The sequence below is a fragment of the Tachypleus tridentatus genome, chromosome 9 (assembly GCF_004210375.1).
Source record: "Tachypleus tridentatus isolate NWPU-2018 chromosome 9, ASM421037v1, whole genome shotgun sequence".
NCBI lineage: Eukaryota > Metazoa > Arthropoda > Merostomata > Xiphosura > Limulidae > Tachypleus > Tachypleus tridentatus.
In genome coordinates this window covers 50,560,975-50,586,149 of record NC_134833.1, presented here as the reverse complement: position 1 = coordinate 50,586,149, position 25,175 = coordinate 50,560,975, and the positions used below count along the sequence as shown (strand labels likewise).

Sequence of the window (25,175 nt, the reverse complement as noted above, 5' to 3'; positions counted from 1 at the left end):
ACTTAATAACTTGTCAGAAATAAGATTTTGCCCAAACATCTCCAGAGACTATAGAAAAGTCAGCTGAACAGAGCTACAACCTGTTGTATTAATGGTAACGATGATTTGTTTTTAAAACATTTTACCAAAACATCTCCAGAAACTTTAGAAACAGCAACAAAACATTCTATTGATGGTAATACAGCCGTTTGATATTGTTGTTAAATCGTTTGACCCAAAGATCTCCAGAAACATTATAAACAGTAATAAGAAGTTTAAATGAAGCCATTTTTTATTATTACATCACTTCAGATTTATTAACCTTAGTAATACTATTTATAATGTATGGCGTACTTACGATGTATTAGCTTGAGTATGTTGTTTAATAAACGCTATATTTATGCTTTAACACTATTTCTTTACTGACTAGATAACCATTTTTAATACAACCAGTTCACCTACAATTTAAAGTAATTTTTACTAGTTTTTACTAGAAACTTACACTATGAAAAACAACAGACGATGGCGGCCATTAATAGAGAAAAGATTAGTCTTGCTTCTGCCATGAAATAAAAACTTTTACTATAACAGTTAAAATCAACAAATCGAAACAATCATCAAAATCAGGGATAAATGAGTGGCGGCATCCTGTTTACCAGACGATCATATCTGTTCGGCCAACAACGGGTGGTACAAAGACATGTTTTTTTAATTTTGTTGAATTTCGTGCAAAACTACTCGAGATCTATTTGTGCTAGTCTTTGCTAATTTTAAAGTAATAGACTAGAGGGAATGCGGCTAGATGACATCACACACCGTCAACTCTTAAGCTACTCTATTCAGACCGAATAGTGGGCTATGACTGTCATTCTTAAAACACACACACGCCCTGAAAGTGTAGAATGCAATTTTTCTTTTTCTTTTTACTTATGCAAATGTGAGGTGCGAACCATATAATCTCGGATTCACCGTCTGTCACGCTAAATATTCAGCCTGGTAGGCAAATTACCCCTTACTTAATAGTACCGATACCGTCCAATCAAACTATTTCGTTGCAAACTGCATTCAAATGCTTATAGAAAAAAGTATTCCTAAACAAATTTTAGTAAAATATATTAATGAATAAAATATTTGGTATCTGTAATTTTGTGACACTTACAAGCCAAAAAAATGCATATTTTTCTTACTTTGGAGAAGGGCCCTTTGTTTTAAATTTTAAACTGCTATGATAGAAACGATTTCCAACCTGCTAAAATTAGTGGATGACTGACCAGTTTTCGCTGCATTATATTATTACTACGGGCGGTTGACCCTTTGAAAAAAGCATGCAAAAAACACACCAGAAACAAACAAACATAATATAGCATTATACAGCATTTCTTCATTACACTAAAGCTGTTTCGAACCTCCAATTTCAGAACTCGTGAAGCAAATAAATAATATTTAAAAAAACTAAGTTTATATATAAAAGCATTGGCCTACTTTTATTTACTCTTATTCATTCCAAAACATATTTATCTAACGAGACAGAAAGTGAACTTTCCAAACTGTAATATAACTGGTGTTACCATAGTTTTGCTGGGACTATCCATTTGAACATTGTAATGAACGTTATACTTTTAGTATATTTATACAGCATTAAAGATATTTGTTGTATTTGTTATCTTTGCAGCGTTAGACATCCGTGTAAGATAAATAAATATATGTGAGGTTCAGATCGAATGGCTTCTAGTTTACAAACTTCCTAAGAGCTATACCAACTAAATGATGACCAAATGTAAAAGTTATGGCATTCTTACATTTTAACACTAAAGAATACAATTTATAAGATCTGGTAATCTTTTGGAGCGCCTCCAGAATATATTCCAGTAAACCTGGAGGCGACATTTGTGTGAGATTTACGTTCACGAAACCCATTCTTTATGTTGTCTAACAAAGGTATAACACTAGTTAAAAGTAAAACCAAAATATGTAAGTAATGATGAGTAAAATACAGGTAGTTAAGTATAAATCGGCATAACCTCGTGCACAAATGTACTTCAGCTAGCTTCTTTTCCACTGCCTATTTCTTGTATTTCTTTCTTTCATTAAGTCTGAAAACCCGGACAATGACACTTAACTTTAACTATTGTTCTAAAATAAAAACAATATATCACGTTTATTTTTGCACCCTTATCTCGAACTGTACCAGTAAGGACAACCAATACCAGATTTCAACATAAATTTATATACATAAATAATTTAAATATGTTCTTATTTGAAAATATATTAATATACTCCAGTTATCAGCCATCATGTAATTACCTCGTAATAATTGTTTGTTTACATTATAAGTTGGTTACGTCTGCCATCCGATATATTAAAGTCTTTTATCCTTTACTTATGATTAGTTAAGAGGTGCAATTGTACTCGTTTGTTAAATCTGCTGACAGCAGAGTTATACATGTTTCTCAATCTAGGTTATATTGCTCAGTCTCGAAGACTTCATATTTGTTTGTAGCCCCAAATTCTGAAGCCTTCCTATTTATTTCGTGTTTGTCAGCTTATCTTATAGGCTCAGTTCTAGTTTTAGTTCCACGTCACAACAAATTAGCTCATTTACAACACTAAATGTGTTTTGTTCTTAGATTGAAGCTAATATACTGTTCATCCTGTCTACGGTTCACTTCACGCATGACGGTTCAAAATTAAAAACCGTGAAATTTGCATTAATTATCTCGCTTAACCATACACAGAAAACAAAGGTGTCCTGAACACACACACACAGGTTTAAACTAATTTACTAGTAACATCACGCGCTAAGTCAATGTGTAAGAAACAAGAACGTTTGCTTCTTAACAGTTTACGTACAGGATTTAAAAGCTTTTTTTCGAACATGCATAGACACGAAGAAGAAAAAATTCAAAATGTATCTCAGAACTGCTGGTATGGTTATTATCAATTTTAGTAATAAAAATAACAACATTTCGACCTTTCTAGGTCATTTTCAGGTTAATGACCTAGGAAGGTCGAAACGTTGTTCTCTGCTTTATTGGTGAAAGTGTTAATACCCATACCAGCAGTTCTGAGATACATTTTTATTTCAAGTGGGTTTTTCGTCATCACGAAGATAAAGCTCACTAATAAAGCTACATATATATGTATATACTTCCACATAGGGCCTGGCATGGCCGAGCGCGTAAGGCGTGCGACTCGTAATCCGAGGGTCGCGGCTTCGCGCCCGCGTCGCGCTAAACATGCTCGCCCTCCCAGCCGTGGGGGCGTTATGATGTGACGGTCAATCCCACTATTCGTTGGTAAAAGAGTAGCCCAAGAGTTGGCGGTGGGTGGTGATGACTAGCTGCCTTCCCTCTAGTCTTACACTGCTAAATTAGGGACGGCTAGCACAGATAGCCCTCGAGTAGCTTTGTGCGAAATTCCAAAAAAACAAACAAACAAACAAAAAACAATACTTCCACATGAACACAGTAAACGTAATATTTGCGGTTACACAGAAATAATTATGTTTCTTATAATCTTAAATACCAGTTAAAAGAAAAAAATTTGTTGTAGTTTAAGCAACGATCATTTTTCTGGAGCCATTTAGAAAAGTGTTTGATCTTAGTGTGGTGTTGTTATCAGTAAAGTTACAAAGTACCTAAAATTACTGTAAACTTCATTATTAATTTTTGCGTGTGTTTCTTATAATAAATCCACATCGGGCTATCTGCTCAGCCCACCGAGGGGAATCGAACTGCTGATTTGTGCATTGTAAATCAGAATACATACCGCTGTACTAGCGTGGGGCTTTAATTTTTGCAATATTTGTAAGTTTCATTCATTTACTTTGTCTACTAGTATGTCGAGTTAAAGGAAAATTAAATTTTTAATCTGATATTTGTTTCGTTTTTCACGTTCGGTAGAAAAACTACAATGCTATTTTCGTGTTGCATTTATAATTTATTTGCACACCAGTTTATAGAAAACTCCATTTCATTGTGGCATGGTATAAATTCCACCAACTTTAAGGTGACAGGTATATACTTTGAGGTGTGTGAAGTCAAAGTTGTATAAATTATTACCAGTGTCAGTTAAGCCAAAAACCAGTTTGACAGCCTTTCTCATACTCGTGCACAAAGCAGCAAACAAAACGAAAACCAAAAACCCATTGAAATAAAGATGAGAAACAGGAATGGTAGTAAAAGGGAAACTTATATGTACAAAAAAAATTAGCTTCAGGGATTCTCTGTGCATGTAAGAATGCCGACACTGTTCTTGGAATATTACAGTTGTGTTATTCATCAACAAGAACAATATTTCTTGTTTACAAGATGAATAATACATCTCATAAAGTTAAATCATTAAAATATGTTTCAAAATGTTTCTTGCAACCGTACAAGAAATGGTTCTTTTATCTTTAATAAATATATGTGAATATTCACCAATAGTAGCAAAAAATCGGTTCATTGAACGACTTTTATTACTGTTTTTTACAGGTTTGATATTTTCAATAATTTCATTGGCTGCTCAAAGCTAAGGAAAGAAGAATAACTGCATGGCATATGAAATACAAGAACTTATTTCACGAGGGAATATAATCTTCAAGCAGCGATAAGAAAAATGGATGTTGATCTATAGTTTAGAAGAGACGTGTAGATAGTGAACTAAGGAAATGATGAAACAGAGAACTCGTTTGGAAGTTCGTCTTAAGAAGGAAATTAATGATGTTGTATTTTAACTTATGCTAAGTAGTTAAATAAAGATCGCTCATCTAAATCATTTTTATTTTACCTATGAAGACAAATATAGGGCTTGCCTATAGGTAAAAAGTATACCTTATTACCCTTTGTAGATACTACTGTAGTGATAGCGATTAATGTTTAAGAGATAACATGGACTTGTCAGTAAACACAATCTGTCACTGAAGGTATTTACAAAGACAAACAACGTCCAGAAAAGGAAGACTACAGAATCTAAACATTACTAGTTAATGTAGTTTTACAAAGTAAGTCTGATAAGAAATTTTCATGATTCTAGCTCAACAGTCGTATAAAAGAAAATATAAATGAATGAGCTGGAATTGGTCTTAAGCGAATCATTTTTCTAAGCCTAGTAGGGTAAAAACAGATGATAATATGGTGAATCATTTTTCTAAGCCTAGTAGGGTAAAACCAAATGATAATATGGTGAATCATTTTTCTAAGCCTAGTAGGGTAAAACCAAATGATAATATCGTGAATAATTTTTTCTCAGCCCGGTAGGGTAAAAACAAACGATAATATTACTTTGTTTCTTCATTACATCTTGATGTTAATCTACACGAATAACTTTCAACATAGCACTTGGTGAAGGAGAAACGTGAGAAAATGACATTTTAATTCTAAGAAATTCTAAAAAAAGAGAGACTATCTTTTACTTATCTCTAATATTTCACACGAATTAGAACGACTGTTTAGCAATTGTAATTTCTATCTTGTATTTTTAATTGTGCATCTTTGGTTGATTAATTTCACGATAATAAGATGCAAGAATGACCTTGTTAAAACCTCGAAATGATACCGTGTACCTTATTTAACGGTTGAAGCCTGTAGGAGGTTGTGAAACATACGTAATGTAAATACAAAATATTCTTGACATCATGTCATATTGTACAGTTGGTGCAATGCAAGTCAATTAATAGAAGAAAAACAGAACTTGTAAAGAGTGTAGGTATAGCTATTACAAAAATCACAAAGAATTACCATTTCTATGGCACCCAGGAAATCAAAACAAAGTCCTCGACATCCTTTAGAACGGTGAAGCTCCTCTCTCTCCCACACCATTACCGAATCATATAAACATACCACATCTGCTACTTCAAACAATGAGACTGACTCCCGAAGCTTGCGCGGACTCTAAAGGTTTAGAGCAAGCTGTCGAAGACGGTCCAACCTTGAAGCAAGCAGCAGATGATATACTTTATTACTCTTAAGCCTAGAGGTAACTACGTCGTATAGTAAGTTCAGCGTCGTGCTGTTATCAGAGTCAAGGGGGCGGAACGGCTGTAGCAACAACTGCCGCAGAGAGAGTCGTGTTATTCGGATCAGTGGCTGTTCTAATAAGAACCACTGTGAGGAAGATGGGCTCAGATTTAGTTAATTTGTAGAACTGTAAGGTCAAGGTCATCCTGTACCAAAATAAAACAAGTCCTAGCCCTACATCTAGAAAGTCTTTAAAATAAATTCTCTAAACTAAAAAAAATCACCTTTGAAGGACGCGCTCTAAAATATATTTGCATATCTCCTTAGTGTATATTGACCAGAAAGAAGTTCTATACAAATCAACTTTTTACTTAGTATTTTAGGCACAATATGTTAAGTAACGTGATTAATTAACATAAAGCCACGTAAAACATTATCCGTTTTCAACAAATGTATTTTGACTGAGAGTATAGCACAAAGCATCAGTGAGTGTAACCTTCAAAACACAAAACTATTTCATTTACTTTTAAACTTCCTGCCCATCCTTAGTGTTAACATTTTGTGCGATTTTAGAATACCGAAAGTTTAGAATTTAATTAAACATCAATCATAAACGAAACAGTAACTGTCTGTTCAATCATAAACGAAACAGTAACTGTCTGTTCAATTATAAACGAAACAGTAACTGTCTGTTCAATCATAAACGAAACAGTAACTGTCTGTTCAATCATAAACGAAACAGTAACTGTCTGTTCAATCATAAACGAAACAGTAACTGTCTGTTCAATTATAAACGAAACAGTAACTGTCTGTTCAATCATAAACGAAACAGTAACTGTCTGTTCAATCATAAACGAAACAGTAACTGTCTGTTCAATCATAAACGAAACAGTAACTGTCTGTTTTAGCCAAAACTCTGCTGTTAATACACAAATAGTTTCTTCTCTACCTTAAAATATTGTATTTTTATTCACAATTTTATTACAAACAAACTAAAATTTTCTTTCAGTTTCTAAATATTAGTTCTATCTTCAGATTCTCAAGCAATCAGTGCTTTCATTGTGATGTATTTTTAACAGCTTAAATTTTAGTTATGCAATAAACTTTCGTTAATAGTTTACTATCACATTTTCCATAAATTTTTCTCTTAAAAATAGTCGAAGTACAACAAATAATTTCACGAAAGTTGTTTAAAGACAGAGTTCACGTGTTCAGTTGATGTCAACTTGGATAGTTTTAACCAACGTCATTCATGTGTTTTAAAACCTGCACTAGCAGCTCGAAGCTTAAAAGCAAGACGATAAACCTTACTAAAACATCTAGACGAATTGTGAAACTTACGTAACCATAGCAACAGCGCTTCCTTTTTGAGCTTCTACAACATTATTTTTTAATATGACAATTATATACTTTCTTGCATTTCTTTTATTGTTTAAACTTTCGGTTTGGTTGATTTTGTAAAAGCTGTCAAACATCTATATGATGTTGTGAAAGCATTACTAGGAGAAGCAACACTAACATCATGTAAATAAATCTACGTTCACAACCATATTAAGTTACATATAAACGGTTTACAAGGCTTAGTTTTTGAAAAGATAAATCAAACATAATATATTATTAAAAACACAAAAAAATCGTGTTTGATCAATTTATAAGGTACTAAAACACATTCCAAGTGGACAGTTATCTAACACCTACAGTTATATGCTCATGATCGTAGGATTACAAATTGGGATTAAAATCCAAATACATTTTGATGGGTTATTAATAACAAAACGTGACACAATATATTTTCAAAATCATATCTTTACTGTGACTAACTTTGCATATAGAGATTTTGTGATGGATGATATTCAAAGGTTACTAAATATACATGAATGGATTTTGTTATTCAAATAGTTTTAATTGGTATTGTGTTATGTAATACAGAGATAAATAAAAAGATATAATAACATTTATATCTATCCATCATTTTTTGTATTATTCAATATCATACAGGAAATACATAATTAATAATAAAAATGAATTCAACTGCAGAACCTTCATGATAAAATTCTAGATTTCCCTGAAAGTATTTATTTAGCTGTAAGTGTCCTTAATAACTGTAAGCATCCTTAATAACTGTAAGCATCTTTAATAACTGTAAGCATCCTTAATAACTGTAAGCATCCTTAATAACTGCAAGCATCTTTAAGTGTATCAATTGTCGTGAAATTAAGGAATTTCCTTGCTTACTCTGAAACCTATTTTTTCATTAGCATTTCTATATAGTTATTAACATGTATTACTTTTATATTATTATTGTTACAAATTCTTCAACAACTATCAGAGTATTTAATCATGTTAGTACATCCATATCGATAGAGAGCATGACTAGCTCTGTTAGACACTACTAAGAAATATACGATTTTAGATTGGTTTCCGGAGAGTGACCACTCCACTTAGACACTTCTGAGCATGGATACTCTCAGTTAAGTTTGAAAAACATGATCAGCCCTGTTAGACACATGGACGATCTCAAGTAAGTTTGAAGAGAGTAGCCACTCCTGTTAGATACATGGATGATCTCAGGTAAGATTGAAACCGTGGCCAACCCTATTAGACACTCCTGAGACATGAAATATTTTGGGTAGGTTTGAAGAGCGTGTCCAATACTTCCAGACATTCCTGAAATATGGAATGGACGATTTCTGGTAGGTTTGAATTAATTTTAACATCGAATAACTCTTTTTTTGCAAATGCGACAGTTCGTTGGTACTGTATCTACCTCCCAGAGAACAGTACGTATATTATGTAGCAATGATGTTTAAGCCTCACTTTCGTAGCTATTAAGATGTTTGTTTCGTTTGATACGAGACTCTAGCAGTTCTGGAACAACTGATAATACCTTTACTGTTTTTTTTTAATCTTTATTTTGTATGTATGTTGAAGATATATTTGTCGTTTGTAGACTGAGTTACTGAAGATATTAATTACCATAGTAGAGAGCTTTACCTTTGCTTGGCGTCTATGCTTGTACAGGCAAATCATACCAAACTACAAAAGAACTTAGACATTCGTATGGTTCTTGCCCATGTGCTGATGATCCAGTTTCACAGTAAAGTGCACTATCTGCACTTTCAGTTTTTTTTTCCAGCTTTGTACTTCCATCTAATAGAGTAAGAAATTTGAGAATGATATTGAAAGCAGACTTAAAGAAAGCACTACTGCTACCTCTTGCCACAAAATTAATACACATTATATGAAGAAAACTAGAAAATATTTTAAAACAATTTCAATGTTTTGCAGGATCGCACGGTACAAGGTCCAAAGAATGATTGTCACAAGAAAAGAAAAACTACAATTTGTTTAACTACAGCAACTCTGATCACATGTCCTTGTGTTGGTATCATATGTCCTTGTGTTGGTATTACATGTCCTTGTGTTGGTATTACATGTCCTTGTGTTGGTATCATATGTCCTTGTGTTGGTCTTTCACATTTGATCCATTATCTTATTGACCTCAACAACTTTCGAACGATACTTCTTTTTTGATCCTGTTTTAGAAGAATCTGTGGTTTACTCGACATCCATTGAAATTATTCTGGTCAATATACTCTTTAAATACGACCCTTCAATTTTGATATATTCTTTACTTTCAATGTTTCAGAATTCCGTTTCAGTCGGAGTTCTTATTTCTGCAACTTCATAAGATGTCTTAAATGCAAACTGTATGTGAGATTCTTCTTTTTAAATACATTTCCAGAAATATCAGCCAGCTGCATTTTCTTGTCGCCAGACAACTACAGAAAAAGACATAACAATGTATGCTGTTTAAAACAAAGTACATCGAGTATTGAGTAGCACTTTTCTATGTTTTGCACTTTCCGGAAACATATATCCTCGGAAAATCGTACTGAAGATTTCTTGATGAGAAGAAACCCACTTGAAATAAAAATGTACCTCAGAACGGCTGGTATGGTATTAACACTTTTATTGATAGGCAGAGAACAACGTTTTGACCATTTTAGGTCATCTTCACGTTCTGAGGTACTAAAGATTTGTTAGGAAACAAAAACAACACCAAAGAATGCCCCTAACTTTTAGAACTCCATGTTTTTTAAATGAAGCACTTGTTCAGTCGTCTATACGTTCTGTGGTCACGAACCGAAATGTCGACATCCTTTATCTTGTTACTAACTTGGATACCTGAATAAAACGTGTCGTTGACAATGTATATCAAAATTACTGTATTTAAAATATTACTACATATCCTTCTTCGCGGAAAAACTCAAATGGAACAAATAAAAAGTAGTTTTAAAATACGATAAGCCTAATACTGTTGCCTTATGACAATAAATAATTAATCATAATCAGGCTTCGCCATCTTATAAAATGGCATTCACATAATAATAATTGTTGTTGTAATAAATGGCTTATAAAAATAGCATTACGACCACTACTGTGTTTATGGTATCCCAATAAGCCGGATGAACTCTAGTATTATGCAAAACATGTAGATGGTAATGGATATGATGGACATAGCGTAGTTGAAACACTATTATGTGATCTTTTTCCTGAAAACCCTTAAGAACTGAATAAAGAATGTCGTGTTCGAAATAAATATTAGCCATTTCATGTTGTGACATAGATAATTAATTATCTTAGTTAATTGTTTATCAAAATGTGGACAATCCTCTTCTTCTACACCGGTGTCCTTTGTTCTTTGCTTGTCATCGTTTTATTTCTTTTAACTGTTGCTTCTGTCAATGTTAAAAAAAATTACCAAATGCATATTTTTAATATTCTTGGGCTTTTTTAAATTGTTTTCACACTAAACTTATATTTTCTCAGCTCTTTACTTATTTTATAAGTAAGTACAAATATAAATGATTATGAATTTATTTTATTTCTTCTCGTTGAGTTATTTCTCGGTTTGACTTCTTCCCTTAGTTAACTTTCTTCTTGAATTATTTGCTTTTATCACTTTCTAAATCTTTTATCAGCGTTATTTATAGCAGTGCCCCCACCACGAAACGCTTGTGGACATTCTTTCGAAACGGCTTTTGAACATGCCACTACTTACTGAATGTGTGACATAACTGATTCGTACTTGCAATTACATGACTTGAGGCAATAGATACTGCATGTTTTGTAGGATGTACGGAATGATCAGGCGCTCTTGCAAAACACATTATATAAAAATATAATTATCGCGTAGCTCATGCATATGAAGCATACCAGTTTTAAATTAAATACTTCGTTATTGAAATGTTCTTCGCCAGCTGAATAAAGTTAATTTCGTGGATAATTTTTGCGATAAGAAATAACTAGATAAGTTAAACATAAGAGTAATAAAAATATTTTATGTTAAATATACAGCATATTTTAACTGAAACAGAATAACTCCAAATAATCAATATGGTTGAAATGCTCCTTGGGACTCCTGGAACCGTAGGGATACAGGGAGTGGGCACTAATGATAGATCTGTTTGATTGCATGTGTATAAGAAAGAAAATATTTAACTCGTGTAATACACGCATTTATTGCAATTAGCCTGTTCGTAGAGCTTAAAAGCTTTTAAGGGGAGTATGCCTCAGATCCCATCAAGTACCAACCCTGGATCAGCCTCTGGTTACTAGTTCTGAATTTAACAAATTAATTACGCTTCGTGCTATCTGTACACCTTCATTGCTTTCCAATTATACATTAAAGTGTCATACAATTCATTTTTGCTTTGTAATAATTTGATAGTTTTGAGGTTGATATATGGCGCATTTTAAAAAGCTATGATTTATAATCTGAAAATAAATTTGCCAAGTGGTATGAAGATATGTGTGAGATTAGTTTCTGATACTTTGAAATAACATTGAAATTTTTATTTATATATAATATTTTCTTAGAATTCAAGCATCTGTTTAATGAAACGTAACGTTCTATTTCATTATTTCTATTCTGAGACGAGAATTTTAATAACTGCAACTTTATGCATCCTGCTCTCCCCAATAATGTCATCTTTAAATTGTGCCATATTTAATATGCTATTTCTAAACGACCTTCAATCAAAGGCCTGAAGTTTCAGCTTCAAGCGCAACTGTGCTGTATTATCTATAATTTTGAAAGTGCTCGTAGAACCAAAATTATTTTCTGATCTTAATTAATCCAAACTTTAATATGGTTCACGATCTTGTCAAAACCAAACTAAATTAATATCCCTCTTTCTTCCTTCAACAGGTATGACACTTAATGTCCAACCTGTCATTAACTACTTACTCTTAAAATTCTATTTAAGAACAAATATATTCTGTACGCCTTCTTTCATTTCGTGACCTGAAGAAGCGGTTATGTCACAGACGTGAAGTTAGGTTAAAAAGTTCTGATAAAAGAGGAAAAATAGCAAAATCGAAATAACAATAAAAACTAAAAAGAAGTTATCAAATAAAAATACATCCTAAATACGACAAGCACGTGAGATGTTTTAAATGAATAAATATTTTTTAAAAATCACAGCTTGGTAAAAATTATCATCTACAAAAACATAACGAAAATATAAGCGTCATCATTGAGCTAAAATGGAGTTCCTCATTTCCGTAACAGGAAGATGACGCCAGAGCAATCACCTTGTTATAATCCACAATGGCTCACTTGGTTGCTCATCACTGATTTTGTTATACGGGTTTGATTATGCATTAAAATTACTCGTCCATGTAAGACAACCACTTTTCCTTCAGCGTGTTTTTATACTTAAGCTTTTCGAATTATTTTTATTGAGAGTCAGAATAAATAGCTAGTGTTAAAAAATGAAAAGTAAAACACTGTAAAATAACGAATTTTGAAAAAAAACACACACCAGAAATTGCAGCACACAAACTTGGAGTCATAATCTTGTATGTTAAACATTTGTAACACTTCACTGCGTGTACTTATTTATAAAAGTGCGTAACAAATGCTACCTTGTTTGGTACAACTGCAGACTATCTGAAATTGGATAATTCTTGAAACCACGCATTGCTGGATTGTCTATAAAGCCTACTAAAGACTTATGTTTAAGGCTATTGTTGTGTATTGTAAGCTGGCCGAATACGTGGAAAAATTAAGCTTAGTAATCTATTAATGTTAGTATGTGATCTACAGGGATTGACATTTTAATTCGTTAATAACAATAAAAGAACACAGCCTTTCGTATACCTCAAAAGAGAATTTGCATTTTTCTCTTCCTTTTTTAATTAAATTGGAGTATTGTTAATTATACATCGTGTTTCTCGTGATCTCCATCTTACGCGACATGCAATGCAGTCGAATTTTACGATATTTTATAATGATTGTGTTAATCATTTATTATTCGATTAATTGCTTTAAGAGAAGCCAAATATGCTCTTTTAAGGATTAAACTCCAAATCTGGCGTAATTATACAATGTTATGATAGCTAAGCAGTTTCGAGAATGGAAACAAATAATAATTTCTCTCACCACTTCTCGAAGCACTAACAGCTGCTGCTTAGATTTTCGTACGTCCTCAGAAAGTTGTCTAATATTCACTAGATGATGCCCAACATGTGAAGGAAAGATTTCAGTAGATTCTTCATAGCGTAAATCCGCTTGGCCTTCAAAGGGAAATATAAATAAGTCATTGTATAAACCGTCAAACAATGATGATACTTTCAATCATTTTACTTTTTACAAATTACATGGAAGAAAATTTTATTTAGTACAAATTTAGCACAAAGTCATAAGTTTTCACGTCGTTGAAAAACAAAAAAATTGGTTATATTTTACTTACATTATTTTATAAGTAGTGAGAAAATAAAAAAAAAATTACTCAAAAGTATTTCTTTGCTGCTTGTACTGTAATATTGCAACTGTTTTTCTTGTCTTGGTAAGGACGTGTGTTGAAACACGAAAGATTTCAATGAGAGGTCATCACCTGCTGATTGTGGCCATGAGGTTTCAGTAGGAGTTGGACTCCCATTGGAGCTAGCGCCATCTACTTCCCCACCGCCATTAACTAGTCTTTCTGTATCAAGAATTGAATGTCGTTGAAGCTTTCTACCGAAGCCATTTATGTAGTTTGGTTTTTCTGGAACCAGATCTTTACGTTCTTGAAGAGTTGCACATAACCAGCGATTTTCTTCACTTGTGGAACCAGCACTGTTCATTGTCTTTGAGTTCTTTTCACTGGCAATGAAACAAAAACATCTTTTATTTTAATGACATAAGAAAGTAAGATTTTTGTTTCTGAATAATTCTTAGATGTTTTTTGTTTGTCGTTAATCACAAACTACGCAGTGAGCTGCCTGTGTTATTTCTAGTATTATAAACTGCCAGTCTCACCGCTGAGTCATCAGAGGTCAAACCGTAGATCAGTTAATAACAAAAGAAATATAAAGATTAGAAGAAACGAATATAATGGTCAAACTACGTTTCATAAATGATGAGAATATGGGATGAATAGTTTAAACAAATTATATAACAGATAATTATTCATTTTATCTTTGGTGCATTTTTCTGTTTATACTTTTGTTACTAAAATCTATTTCGACACTAGAAACACTGATTACCAATATAACTTGTAGCATAAAGCACTGAATCAGTGCAAAGACATAAATGACAATAAAACTCAATAATAAGAGCTTAAATTTTAGCAAATAGTTTATTTCAAGCTGTACAAGTATCTCGTAAACATATGTATATAATGTACATATGTGTGTGAGTGTGTGTTTGTACGCATACATATTTATTTACCACAGAAACACTGAGTAATATAGAAATTTCTTTTCCTTTAAAACCATAATTACTCAACAGTTTCTGTACATTATTTTATGTAGTCTCATCTAATGATACTAAAAAATTATGTGACCTGCTAGGAACTGCAATCTTAAACGTCGTCGGTTGTTGAGTTCCTTCGATGACGATTCCAAGTTTTATTGTGTCTTTATTGCCATCTGTTGATGAGTATAGGAACTCTGTATCCCTGGTTCTCTGGGAAGTTGATGGTGCGTTTCGTAAGCTTGAGGGCGTTTGTGTACTAGCAGGTTTATAATGAGATGCAATAGCATGCACTAGTTTCATAATGCTTTTCAGATCTCCTTCTACAATATCTGAAATAAAAGAATAATAATACCGTTCCTCTTAAAAGTCTTTCTGTACGATTAGTTAGAGCATTAATATTTCGTTATCATAATTATTAAGAAATCGCAACAATGATAAAAATAACTCTTGAAGTTCTGATATCCCGCTATAATTCAGCAGTTACTGCATCAGCAATTGATGCATACTACAAACATAAGAATTCGTGAAATTTAAATGTTTATACATTTATATGAGCGAAAATGAGAGTCCAAAGAACAAGATGACACCAATATTAATCATAGTGTTCAGTATCTGATCTCTCTCTCTATAATAAAGTAAGAAGAACAAATACATCCAAAGAACAGGATATCACCAGTATTAATCATAGTGTTCAGTATTTGATCTCTATATATATGTAGTAAAGTAAGAAGAACAAATACATCCAAAGAACAGGATATCACCAGTATTAATCATAGTGTTCAGTATTTGATCTCTCTCTATATATAGTAAAGTAAGAAGAACAAATACATCCAAAGAACAGGATATCACCAGTATTAATCATAGTGTTCAGTATTTGATCTATATATATATAATAAAGTAAGAATAACAAATACATCTAAAGAACAGGATATCACCAGCATTAATTATAGTGTTCAGAGCTTGGTCTCTCTCTCTATAATAAAGTAAGAAGAACAAATACATCTAAAGAACAGGATATCACCAGTATTAATCATAATGCTCAGTACTTGGTCTCTCTATATATACATTAGGCCCAGCATGACCAGGTGGGTTAAGGCGTTCGACTCGTAATTTGAGGGTCACGGGTTCAAATCCCCATCGCAACAAACATGTCAGCCCTCTCAGCCGTGGGGGCATTATAATGTGATGGTCAGTCCTACTATTCGTTGGTAAAAAGTAGCCCAAGAGTTGGCGATGGGTGGTGATGACTAGCTGCCTTCCCTCTAGTCTTACACTGCTAAATTAGGGACGGCTAGCGCAAATAGCCCTTGTGTATCTTTGCGCGAAATTCAAACACACAAACAAACTCTCTGTATAATAACGTGAGAGGAACAAATACATTTAAAGAACAGGATGTCACCAGTATTAATCGTAGTGTTCTATACTTAGTCTTTCTCTCTATAATAAAGTGAGAGAAAGAAATACATTTAAATAACAGGATGGCAACAGTATTAATCATGATATAGTTGTTTTCCTATGCTGAGGAAGCCCACACAAAGAGTTAAGTTGTGTTAGTTTTCACTTTGAATAACTATTTGTCGCACCACACTGGAACTGTTTATGACTGACGTTTGTTCACTTCATCAAATTGAAAATTAATTCCTGAGTAATTTTCATAACTTGAAACGAAAGAAAGTAGAGAGGGTTTTTTTCATGCCTGGGAATTAATACATAAAGTCAACAATCAAGTCTTCATCACACATCACAAAGGTGCACTTTTTGTTCAACCCGGAGAAGTCGTCCACATGAGAAGTAAGACACACGTATCCTGCTACATATGCAAGAAGACGTGAAGCAACGATTTGCTAAGTTTTTAATACACACAAGTGAGATTTATATGGGTAAAAAGAAATCATGTGACACACAGAAGTATTTTACTCAAATAACACCACCATTCTGTACTGTTGCCGCTAGTCTTGAGTCTGTTGATCATTGGAACTTCTTTGCTACTGTTGCAGGAAAGATTGAAGAATGCTATGTAAATGAATCAAGACAGTAGTCAAGTGTAGCACTCTCTGCCAGTGTAGTAGAATGCGTGAGTCGCAACTAGTAGAAACAGAAATGTGCACTTTTGAACTATACTTGTGTACTATATAAATGATTATTACCAATGTATAATTTTTTGTACTTATATTATGAAAATTATTTAGTATTATTAATTTAATTAATAGATTTAGTTTAGTCGTTAACTACTTGCGTACTCAAAATATGAACAATGCATTCTAATTTAGAAGTAGGAACGTTAAGTAATACACTAAATTAATTACTTTCTTTACTGAATTTGTTTGTTTTTTCAATCAAAATAGGTGGCATGGTCTAATTGAAAGAAAATATTTATTTTTCCATTGAGGTTCGAACGTATTTCATCTGCACATGTTGATTTCTTTCATGAGTAACAGTATTAGTTTCTTTAGAGAAACGCTTGTAATAATTTCAGTTTTACTTGTCTTACCTTTGACATTTGTTACTGGCATATTCACTTGCTTGGTTACAAGATACTGAAGTATTCTATGAACATTCTCCCTAGAGGCCGCCACCGACGTTGGCATCTTATTTATTCCCGCTATACTTTCGCCACCTGGCAGAGAATAGTGAGTTATTGTAACTAATAAGCCAATTAAGCCAAATTTTTTTTTTATTTAAATAGTTTTGTACCAAGACGTCTTAATAGAGAAACACAAGGAATAACTTTATTTCATCAAATATTGTATGATAGGTTGAATCCCTTAGAGATTCAACAAAATATAAGCTACAAAACTATTGAAATATTTAAAAATGTATTAATATAACACGTACATTACATTTTTTAAGTAACTTTGAATAGCAATATACTATTAGACTTAAACATTTACTTTTCAGTTCTAATTTTTGCTTTAACTAATTTTAAAATATAAATGTACCTAAGTGCCACAATAGACTATAACAGTTTATTTTACCTGTCCAACTTAAATAATCTTTAAAAAATCAAGACACATTCGATACGATGTAATTTAAATATTTAACTAATTAAATTTTTATGGTAAAAACTTCCGAACTTCTTTAGTCGAAGCCATATTTTTTATATCTTACAAGTAGAATTCAAACAATCCCATAAATTCTAAGAAGTAATCTTCTTTCAATCGTTTTGTTAGTTAAAATCACTTTCGTACATCGACTAGGCCTGATTATATTCTTACATATTAGATAATGTGTTTAACAGAAATATTACATATTAAATAAAATTACATTTATGCAACCTTCATTAAAGAAGATGTGTACAAATTAAAGCATAATAAAAGTGCCATTAGAATCTTAAAATTTGAATGTGAATGTTTTGGCATCACAAAACACGTAGAGTCAGTTTTTTTAACTTTCTACTAAATTTTTTTATAATGCATTTAGTTGTATAAATGTTCCTTCAAAATGTTCAGACACATTTGTTGTTATGCTTAACCAATGGCCTAAACTGTTTCTCTTTTTTGTTATTTCCAGTATATAATTTATTGATGCTTCGAAATAAATAATTTTAAATAAAGCAAAGAATGAGAGCTTAGAGAAAAGGTAGATACTGTAACTAAAATATTGGGACAATCGGAAATGTTTCATTAATATTTCATTCATTCAAGTAAATGAGTCCCATGAATAACATTGCTGTACGGTGTAAAATGTTTGAAAATTTTGTCCCAGTACAATGTTAAGATTAATTATTTCACTTTTACTGATAAATTTTCTTTAGTCCAGTTACTGATAACCCTAGTTAATATAATGTCACAAATCTATCTATATAAATATATAACCATGTACGTATGTTTGTTCACACACACACATACATATGTATATGTATGCATATATTTTTACGTGCGTGTATTGGCGTTGAAAGATAAACTTTGACTAAAGAGAATTGGTGAGATAGTTTACTGTTCCCTGTTAGGCACGAAACTACATAATGGGCTATCCGTGCTCCACTTACCGCGGAGATCGAAACCTAGTCGTCAGCGTAATAAGTTCTCAAACTTGCTGCTTAGCAACTCTGTGGAAGGATACAACGTAGACGTAATTAAATGTTTGTAGCAAATACTGACGAAATAGGAAACAGCTCAACGGACTTTAGAAGTTCAGTCTCATGTTCAAATGAAAACTACTATTGATCATGGTGCATTATTATATTTTGTTTACTATCAGCACATCAACGCTAAGAAGTGGATAATAAAAAAATCAAATTAATAAAATATCTAATAGCTGTTATTCGTGATTTCAAGAGGTTGTATTAATAGAGTATCTGGAAAACTGGGGCCCTGACTTCAAGAGAGTGTATTAATAAGAACTTTGCTCTTGCAAAATATTTAAAGCCATGACAATGATTTAAAATAATGATGTTGAAAATTAATAAAGACCGCGTCTACACGTATAATTACGAGGGCCTCCTATAAACATAACAAAATACCTTGTGTGTTTTAAAACAAACTGTTTTCAGTTTCATATTTACTGGCTAATCTGAAAGTACGATCTACTAGACTTATGGAGCTCAGAGAAAAGCATAAGGTATTTATGCTAATAACTTAATGCAGTTGATTCACTTTCCACTCGAAAATCTGAAAACTAAACACTTGATTTCGAATCGTATCAATTTTTAGTTTATCTTTCGCTTTGACGATAAAACTGTTTTTTGATTCAGATATTAATTATTAATGTTTAGTAACTTGAAAGTGATATTAAACATGTTAAACAATGTAAATAATCAAAATATTTTAATGATCTGCATATAAATACCAAATCTCGAGCTTTAATTATTTAACATTATTTGATATAGAAGCTGAAAGTTAATATTTCTTCTATGTTTATGTTATCTCGTTATAAACATTATGAGAAGTTATTTTCTAAATAATTTTCATGTAGTATCTTCCAGCTGCCATTACTAAGTCGATATTACTATTAACTTACGAAAAAAGTAAAGGAAGTGTGTTTTCTTATAGCAAAGCCACATCGGAAATATCTGTTGAGTCCACCGAGGGAAAAAGTAAAGTAAAGTTAAGCAAAAACTTAAATTGTTCATAAACTATATAATTACTGTGAGCAAAATCTAATATTCTGTCATAAAATATTCTTTCAGACAAATTTGCAATTACAATAATATTATATCTTTGTTATCTATTATCAAACCAAGTTGGGCAGTTTCATTCCTAGTTACCTAAACTCTCCACCAGATTAGCCAGTGTGACGCCATCTTGGAGATCTGTTCGAAGATCATTGACAAGACGAGAATGAGACCGTTTCTTCAGTTGTACATTGATCCATGCTGTGTAGGCACGAAGCTGTGACTTAAAACAATAATAAATAAACTGTGTTAGTGCAAAGATGTTATTTACAGCAACAACGATAGGTAAGTTGTGATTTAAAATAACAATATATAACGTGCAGATACAAAGATGTTACTTACAGCCACAACAATAGATAAGTTGTGACTTAAAATAATAATAGTTAAGCTGTGTAGGCACGAATCTGCGACTTAAAATAACAATATATAAACTGTGTGGATATAGCAATAGATAAGTTTGACTTCAAATAACAAGCTCCCTAGGAGCACAGCGCTATGTCTGCGGAATTACAACACTAAAAACCGGGTTTCAATACCCGTGGTAGACAGAGCACAGGCAACATTTTGTGTAGATTTGTGCTTAATTACAAATGACAATAAAACAATGATATATAAACTGTGTATATACACAGATGTCTCTAAGCGAACAATAGATAAATCATGTAGGTACAAGCTATGACTTAAAACGAAAGCATTAAATCGTGTTAAAAATAAATTGTTAGTTCTTGATGAAGAATAATTTATACATATAAAACAAAAATGACAAATGATGACCTCCATTAAAGTAACTTCACTGACCTATTTGAATGAACATTCGTCATCATATTTTGTTGAAATTACTTATTATGAATTTCTAATGCCTATTTCAACAAACTGTAAAACGAGTGTTTTTTGATTTAGGAAAAATGGACTTAAACAAATGTACAGTGAGCTCTCCTAAGTCAATGTGAACGCTCATCATAACAGCTCGATGTATGAGTTCCTGGTCTAAATACCGTTCTTAGATGGATGTCAGTTCCTCGGCTGATGTGTATTCTTACAGATGGAACGTTTTCTACTGATTCATTCATTGCATTTCTATTAAAAATTCATAATCAATTTATTGTTTATCGTTTGCAGTTAACCATAAAGCTACACAATGAGCTATCTGTGCTTTGCCTACCATGGGTATCGAAACCCGGTTTGTAGAGTTTCAAGTCCAATACATACCGCTGTGTCACTGAGGGACACATTACAACGATATCGTTAAACACAGCAATAGATTGAACAAGGTGCTCTGTAATTTACATTCAATTCGTCCTTCATAATTTCAATAAAATTTATACTGAAGTAGAACTTTACCACACTTTAACACATTCCAATACAATTGCAAATTATTTTATCCACATGTCGAGAACACATGAATGCTAAACTATGATGAGTTTTATGTTATAAACTTATTTATATTTCCGACACAAAACATAACCCTATATAAACCTTAGGTTATTGTTGCATAAAGTGGAATCATGTACAATTTACTAGAATTAGCTCTTTAGAAACTTTAATAAAAGCAATCTTTAGGCCTAAATCAGTGGTTTAGTTGTACGAATTTCGTAGCGCAAAGTACGTGCTGTTATGGATGACTAATTTTTTGTGTGGTGGTGCGTGAACGTTTGTCTGTTTGTGACATTGTTCACTGAAACAAAGTTCTCTCACAGGAGACGCTTCAGTAAAAATTTGAAATAATTGCGACCTTGAGAAAAAATAAGAAACAAAACAATTAAAAACATTGGAAATGAAAGAAGTATTTCACTAAATATGTTCTTAATTGCTTTGAAGGATTTTGTAACGTGTCTTAAATCAGTTCTGAACGATATATCTAAAGCGATTTTTTAGCATTAAGCTTGTTTGTGTTTAAGTGCAAAACTACACACAGTGGGTTATCTATACTGTGCTCACCACGGGTATCGATGTCTAATCTATTGAATATAAACCCTTAAACTTTCTGCTCAACCACTGAAGACAAATACCGAGATACCCCAAATGCCTGATATAAGAGATAAACACTTAACGTTTTAGGAAAGGTTGTCCCTCAGTGGGCAGGTTAAATTACTAACTAATCTCCGATGAAGTGATTACAACAGGAGGAACAAGCTGAAGAAAGAGACCAAGTACAATATACAACAAAGTGCAAATTAATCTTTTTTTAACTATACATTAAGTATCTGCCCAAAGACACGTGACAGAACTGTTCTCTATAGAGTTTTGAATCACATCAAAATCGATACCTATCTCAAATCAACAGTTTTAGTATGTTTTACAAATATTACTAAACGTACAACAAAGTTGGCTTCGTTACAGAAACTACAAAATTCAGCAAAAATTATTCCATAAGAAAACTTAATCTCATAAGAAAGAAATTAACTACGGCAATGAGTAACTGTAGCCAGAACACTAATAAATTAGACACATACCACAGCCAGTACCCGATTGTAAAATCTTTAGAAATATGTGAAGTGTTTGAAACATCTTAGGTGAACAATAAATATTTGTCTGTCTAAATTAAAAAGAAAATAAACATCTGCTATGTTTGATATGTCACTGTACTTCTATTTTAAAAACATAAGATGCTTGTTCTTCTAAACCAATTTAGTTCACATTGTTCACGCAGAAGTAATACTTTACGAACCGTTTTCAAAGTACAATAAAACCATCTGTACCAAGGGGCCTATTATTATATGTTAACATGCATCATTTGTTTGTTTGTTGATTTTCGCGCAAAGCTAGCTACATGAGGGTTATCTGATCTAGCCTTTCTTGATTTTGTAATGATAGACTGGAGGGAAAGCAGCAATTTAACACCCGTTTCCGCCAACTCTTTGACTACTCTTTACCAACGAATAGAGCAACTGGTTGTTATATTATAACGCCTTCACGGATGAATGGGCGAGAGTGTTCGATGACGGGACTCTAGTCCACAACCTTCAGATTGCAAACCGAATGTACTAAAAACCAAGCTATGCAAGGCCATCATCTATGCGGTCACGTTTTAGAAAAATACATTTTTAGGGATATAGATTTTTTTAATACCAACTTACGCTATTAATTAATTTTTTACTGCATTCAACTGCTTATACGGCGAATGAGCAGTCAACGGGTTTAAAAATATATCTACTGGACATTGTTAAAAAGACAAAAGAAAACAAAAACAGGAGGGCTGTTTTAGCCAACAGAGAAATTGGATGGGATAAAACTCGATTCACTGAAATGTTTGGGGGAAACCGAGGGGAGCGGAGGGAGAGAGAAAATATCATCCAGTACATTAAGGGTTACGACTTTTAAGTAATAAAGACTAAAACTTTTTCATTTTTAATATATCTACACAGAACGACTGACGGGAGTTCATGGCAGATCTAATTGCAATTTATATACTGTACTGTTTATTTGTTGAGCTTTGCAAACAGCTACACACAGTCTATCTGCACTAATCGTCCCAAATATTGAAGTGACAGATTGGAGGAAAACAACACTATCCACCACGAACTTTTGTGTTATCTTTATAATAACAAATATTTGGATAAATGTTGCATTATAACGTCCACATGGCTGAAAGGGCGTGTATATTTGGACGTGATTCGAGTCTACGTTTCTGAGACTGCGAGTGAAATACACTTATCACCAGGCTTCTGTATACTGTAGAACATACAATAGGAAAAATGAGAACTTTTTAAAGTTTCCATCACACCAAGCAACATCCATACCAGGTTTTACAGGTAACTGTATCCACCAGTAGCAAGTACTCATTCCTGATTACTTTCCAGGAGTTAAAGTTGTTAGACTTTAGATCCATAAACCACAAGACATAAACACACTACTACACCAGTATACATCATTATCTATATACACATTATATATTTATCTTGACATCTACACAATACCCACAGTCGATGAGTAAAAAGAAAAGCGTGCATCTTCAAAGATCAGTTGTATGTTGTGTGATATTTCAGCTATTAATAAGTAGTGTTTTCAGCTGTGAACGCAATAACGATAACATCTCACGACGTGCTTAGAATACGTCATAAACACAGATGAAAAACAGTTGATCTATAAGTTTTTAGGTCTATGATATACTCACAGTAGCATATACGTGCAAAAATACATACAAAAATTTGAAACATACCACATAATGCACATATAGCTATGTTATGCTTATTTTAAATATTCTAAGCTATCCATCAAATAAAACACACACACACATATAACTGTTCTCGTAACAATCTAACAAAACTGTATTATTCCAATCAGATCTTCTGTGAATTATTATCATGGACCACGATAGCAGCTCATGATAAGAATCGCAAGGAATTGCACAAAATCCTAATAAAAAGTTTTGGTTAAAAATAATTCAGTAAAGATTCGGTTAAATAAAAAAAGCATTTTAAAACATTTGCTATTGACTGGTAAGATAGTACGTATGTAAAAGTTCACACACAAAGAAACACGCATGTTGGACTTATAATGAAGAGAAAATCCTCTCAAAACGACCCGTTTGTAAGTTTTCTTATTATTCTCTTACCATCCTACAACAAAAACGGTTTGTATGTTATGCCTAAACCTAAATAAAATACTGAGAAGATTGCAAGGGTATTGAAAAGTCGATTTGTTTCTTCTGTATTTTTACATAAGCTAAAAACATCATAATTCTAGTGTAAACGATGTTATCATCACTCCTTGAAGTTAATTTTCTTACAAATATCTGATGTTCCTTTTAAAAAACTTAAGTACAGGATTGCCCGGTATGGCCAGGTGGTTAAGACACTCGAGTTGTAATCTAAGGGTCACGGGTTCAAATCCACGTTGCACCAAACATGCTTGCCCTTTCAGCCATGGGGCGTTATAATGTGACAGTCAATCCTACTATTCGTTGGTAAAAGAGTAGCCTAAGAGTTAGAGGTGGGTGGTGATGACTAGCTGCCTTTTCTCTAGTATTACACTGCTAAATTAGGGTCGGCTAGCGCAGATAGCTCTCGAGTAGTTTTGCGCGAAGTGAAGGATGAAAGAGGAATCAGCCAATAATAAATGAACATCAGATAACTGTAACATGCAGGTATTTGATACTTTGTACACTATACAATCGATGTCTTTAGGAAGCCTACCCCTGTGATATGTATGAAGTGAAGGAGTAAAAAAAATCAACACATATTACATTAATTATTATTTTTTTACATTTGTAGAATTATTACTTTAACAGACACGAAGGTCTGACGTTGTTTTATTTGAACAGTATGTTTTTCTACTGGTAAAATTTTATATGTGTTTGGTGGGTGTCGTGTTGTAGTCTACACGTATATTTACACATTGCTACGCATTATACATAGAGAGAATTTAATTACACAGAAACTATATATTCTCATTA

At 32.6% G+C, this 25,175-nt stretch overlaps 1 protein-coding gene across 5 annotated transcripts in view; it reads right to left on the bottom strand.

Moving 5' to 3' along the window:
• Window positions 1-25,175, bottom strand: part of LOC143225224 (dixin-like) — a 58,325-nt gene that overhangs the window by 21,340 nt on the left and 11,810 nt on the right. For 3 of the 5 annotated variants that reach the window (XM_076454269.1, XM_076454268.1, XM_076454267.1), the window contains 5 exons: window positions 19,874-20,003; window positions 17,159-17,284; window positions 14,756-14,996; window positions 13,718-14,073; window positions 13,369-13,502 (listed from right to left, as the gene is read on the bottom strand). In XM_076454269.1, coding sequence (XP_076310384.1) covers window positions 13,369-13,502; window positions 13,718-14,073; window positions 14,756-14,996; window positions 17,159-17,284; window positions 19,874-20,003 — 987 coding nt within the window. The remainder of the gene's footprint in view (window positions 1-13,368; window positions 13,503-13,717; window positions 14,074-14,755; window positions 14,997-17,158; window positions 17,285-19,873; window positions 20,004-25,175) is intronic. The other 2 variants (XM_076454270.1, XM_076454271.1) reach the window with 2 other exon arrangements.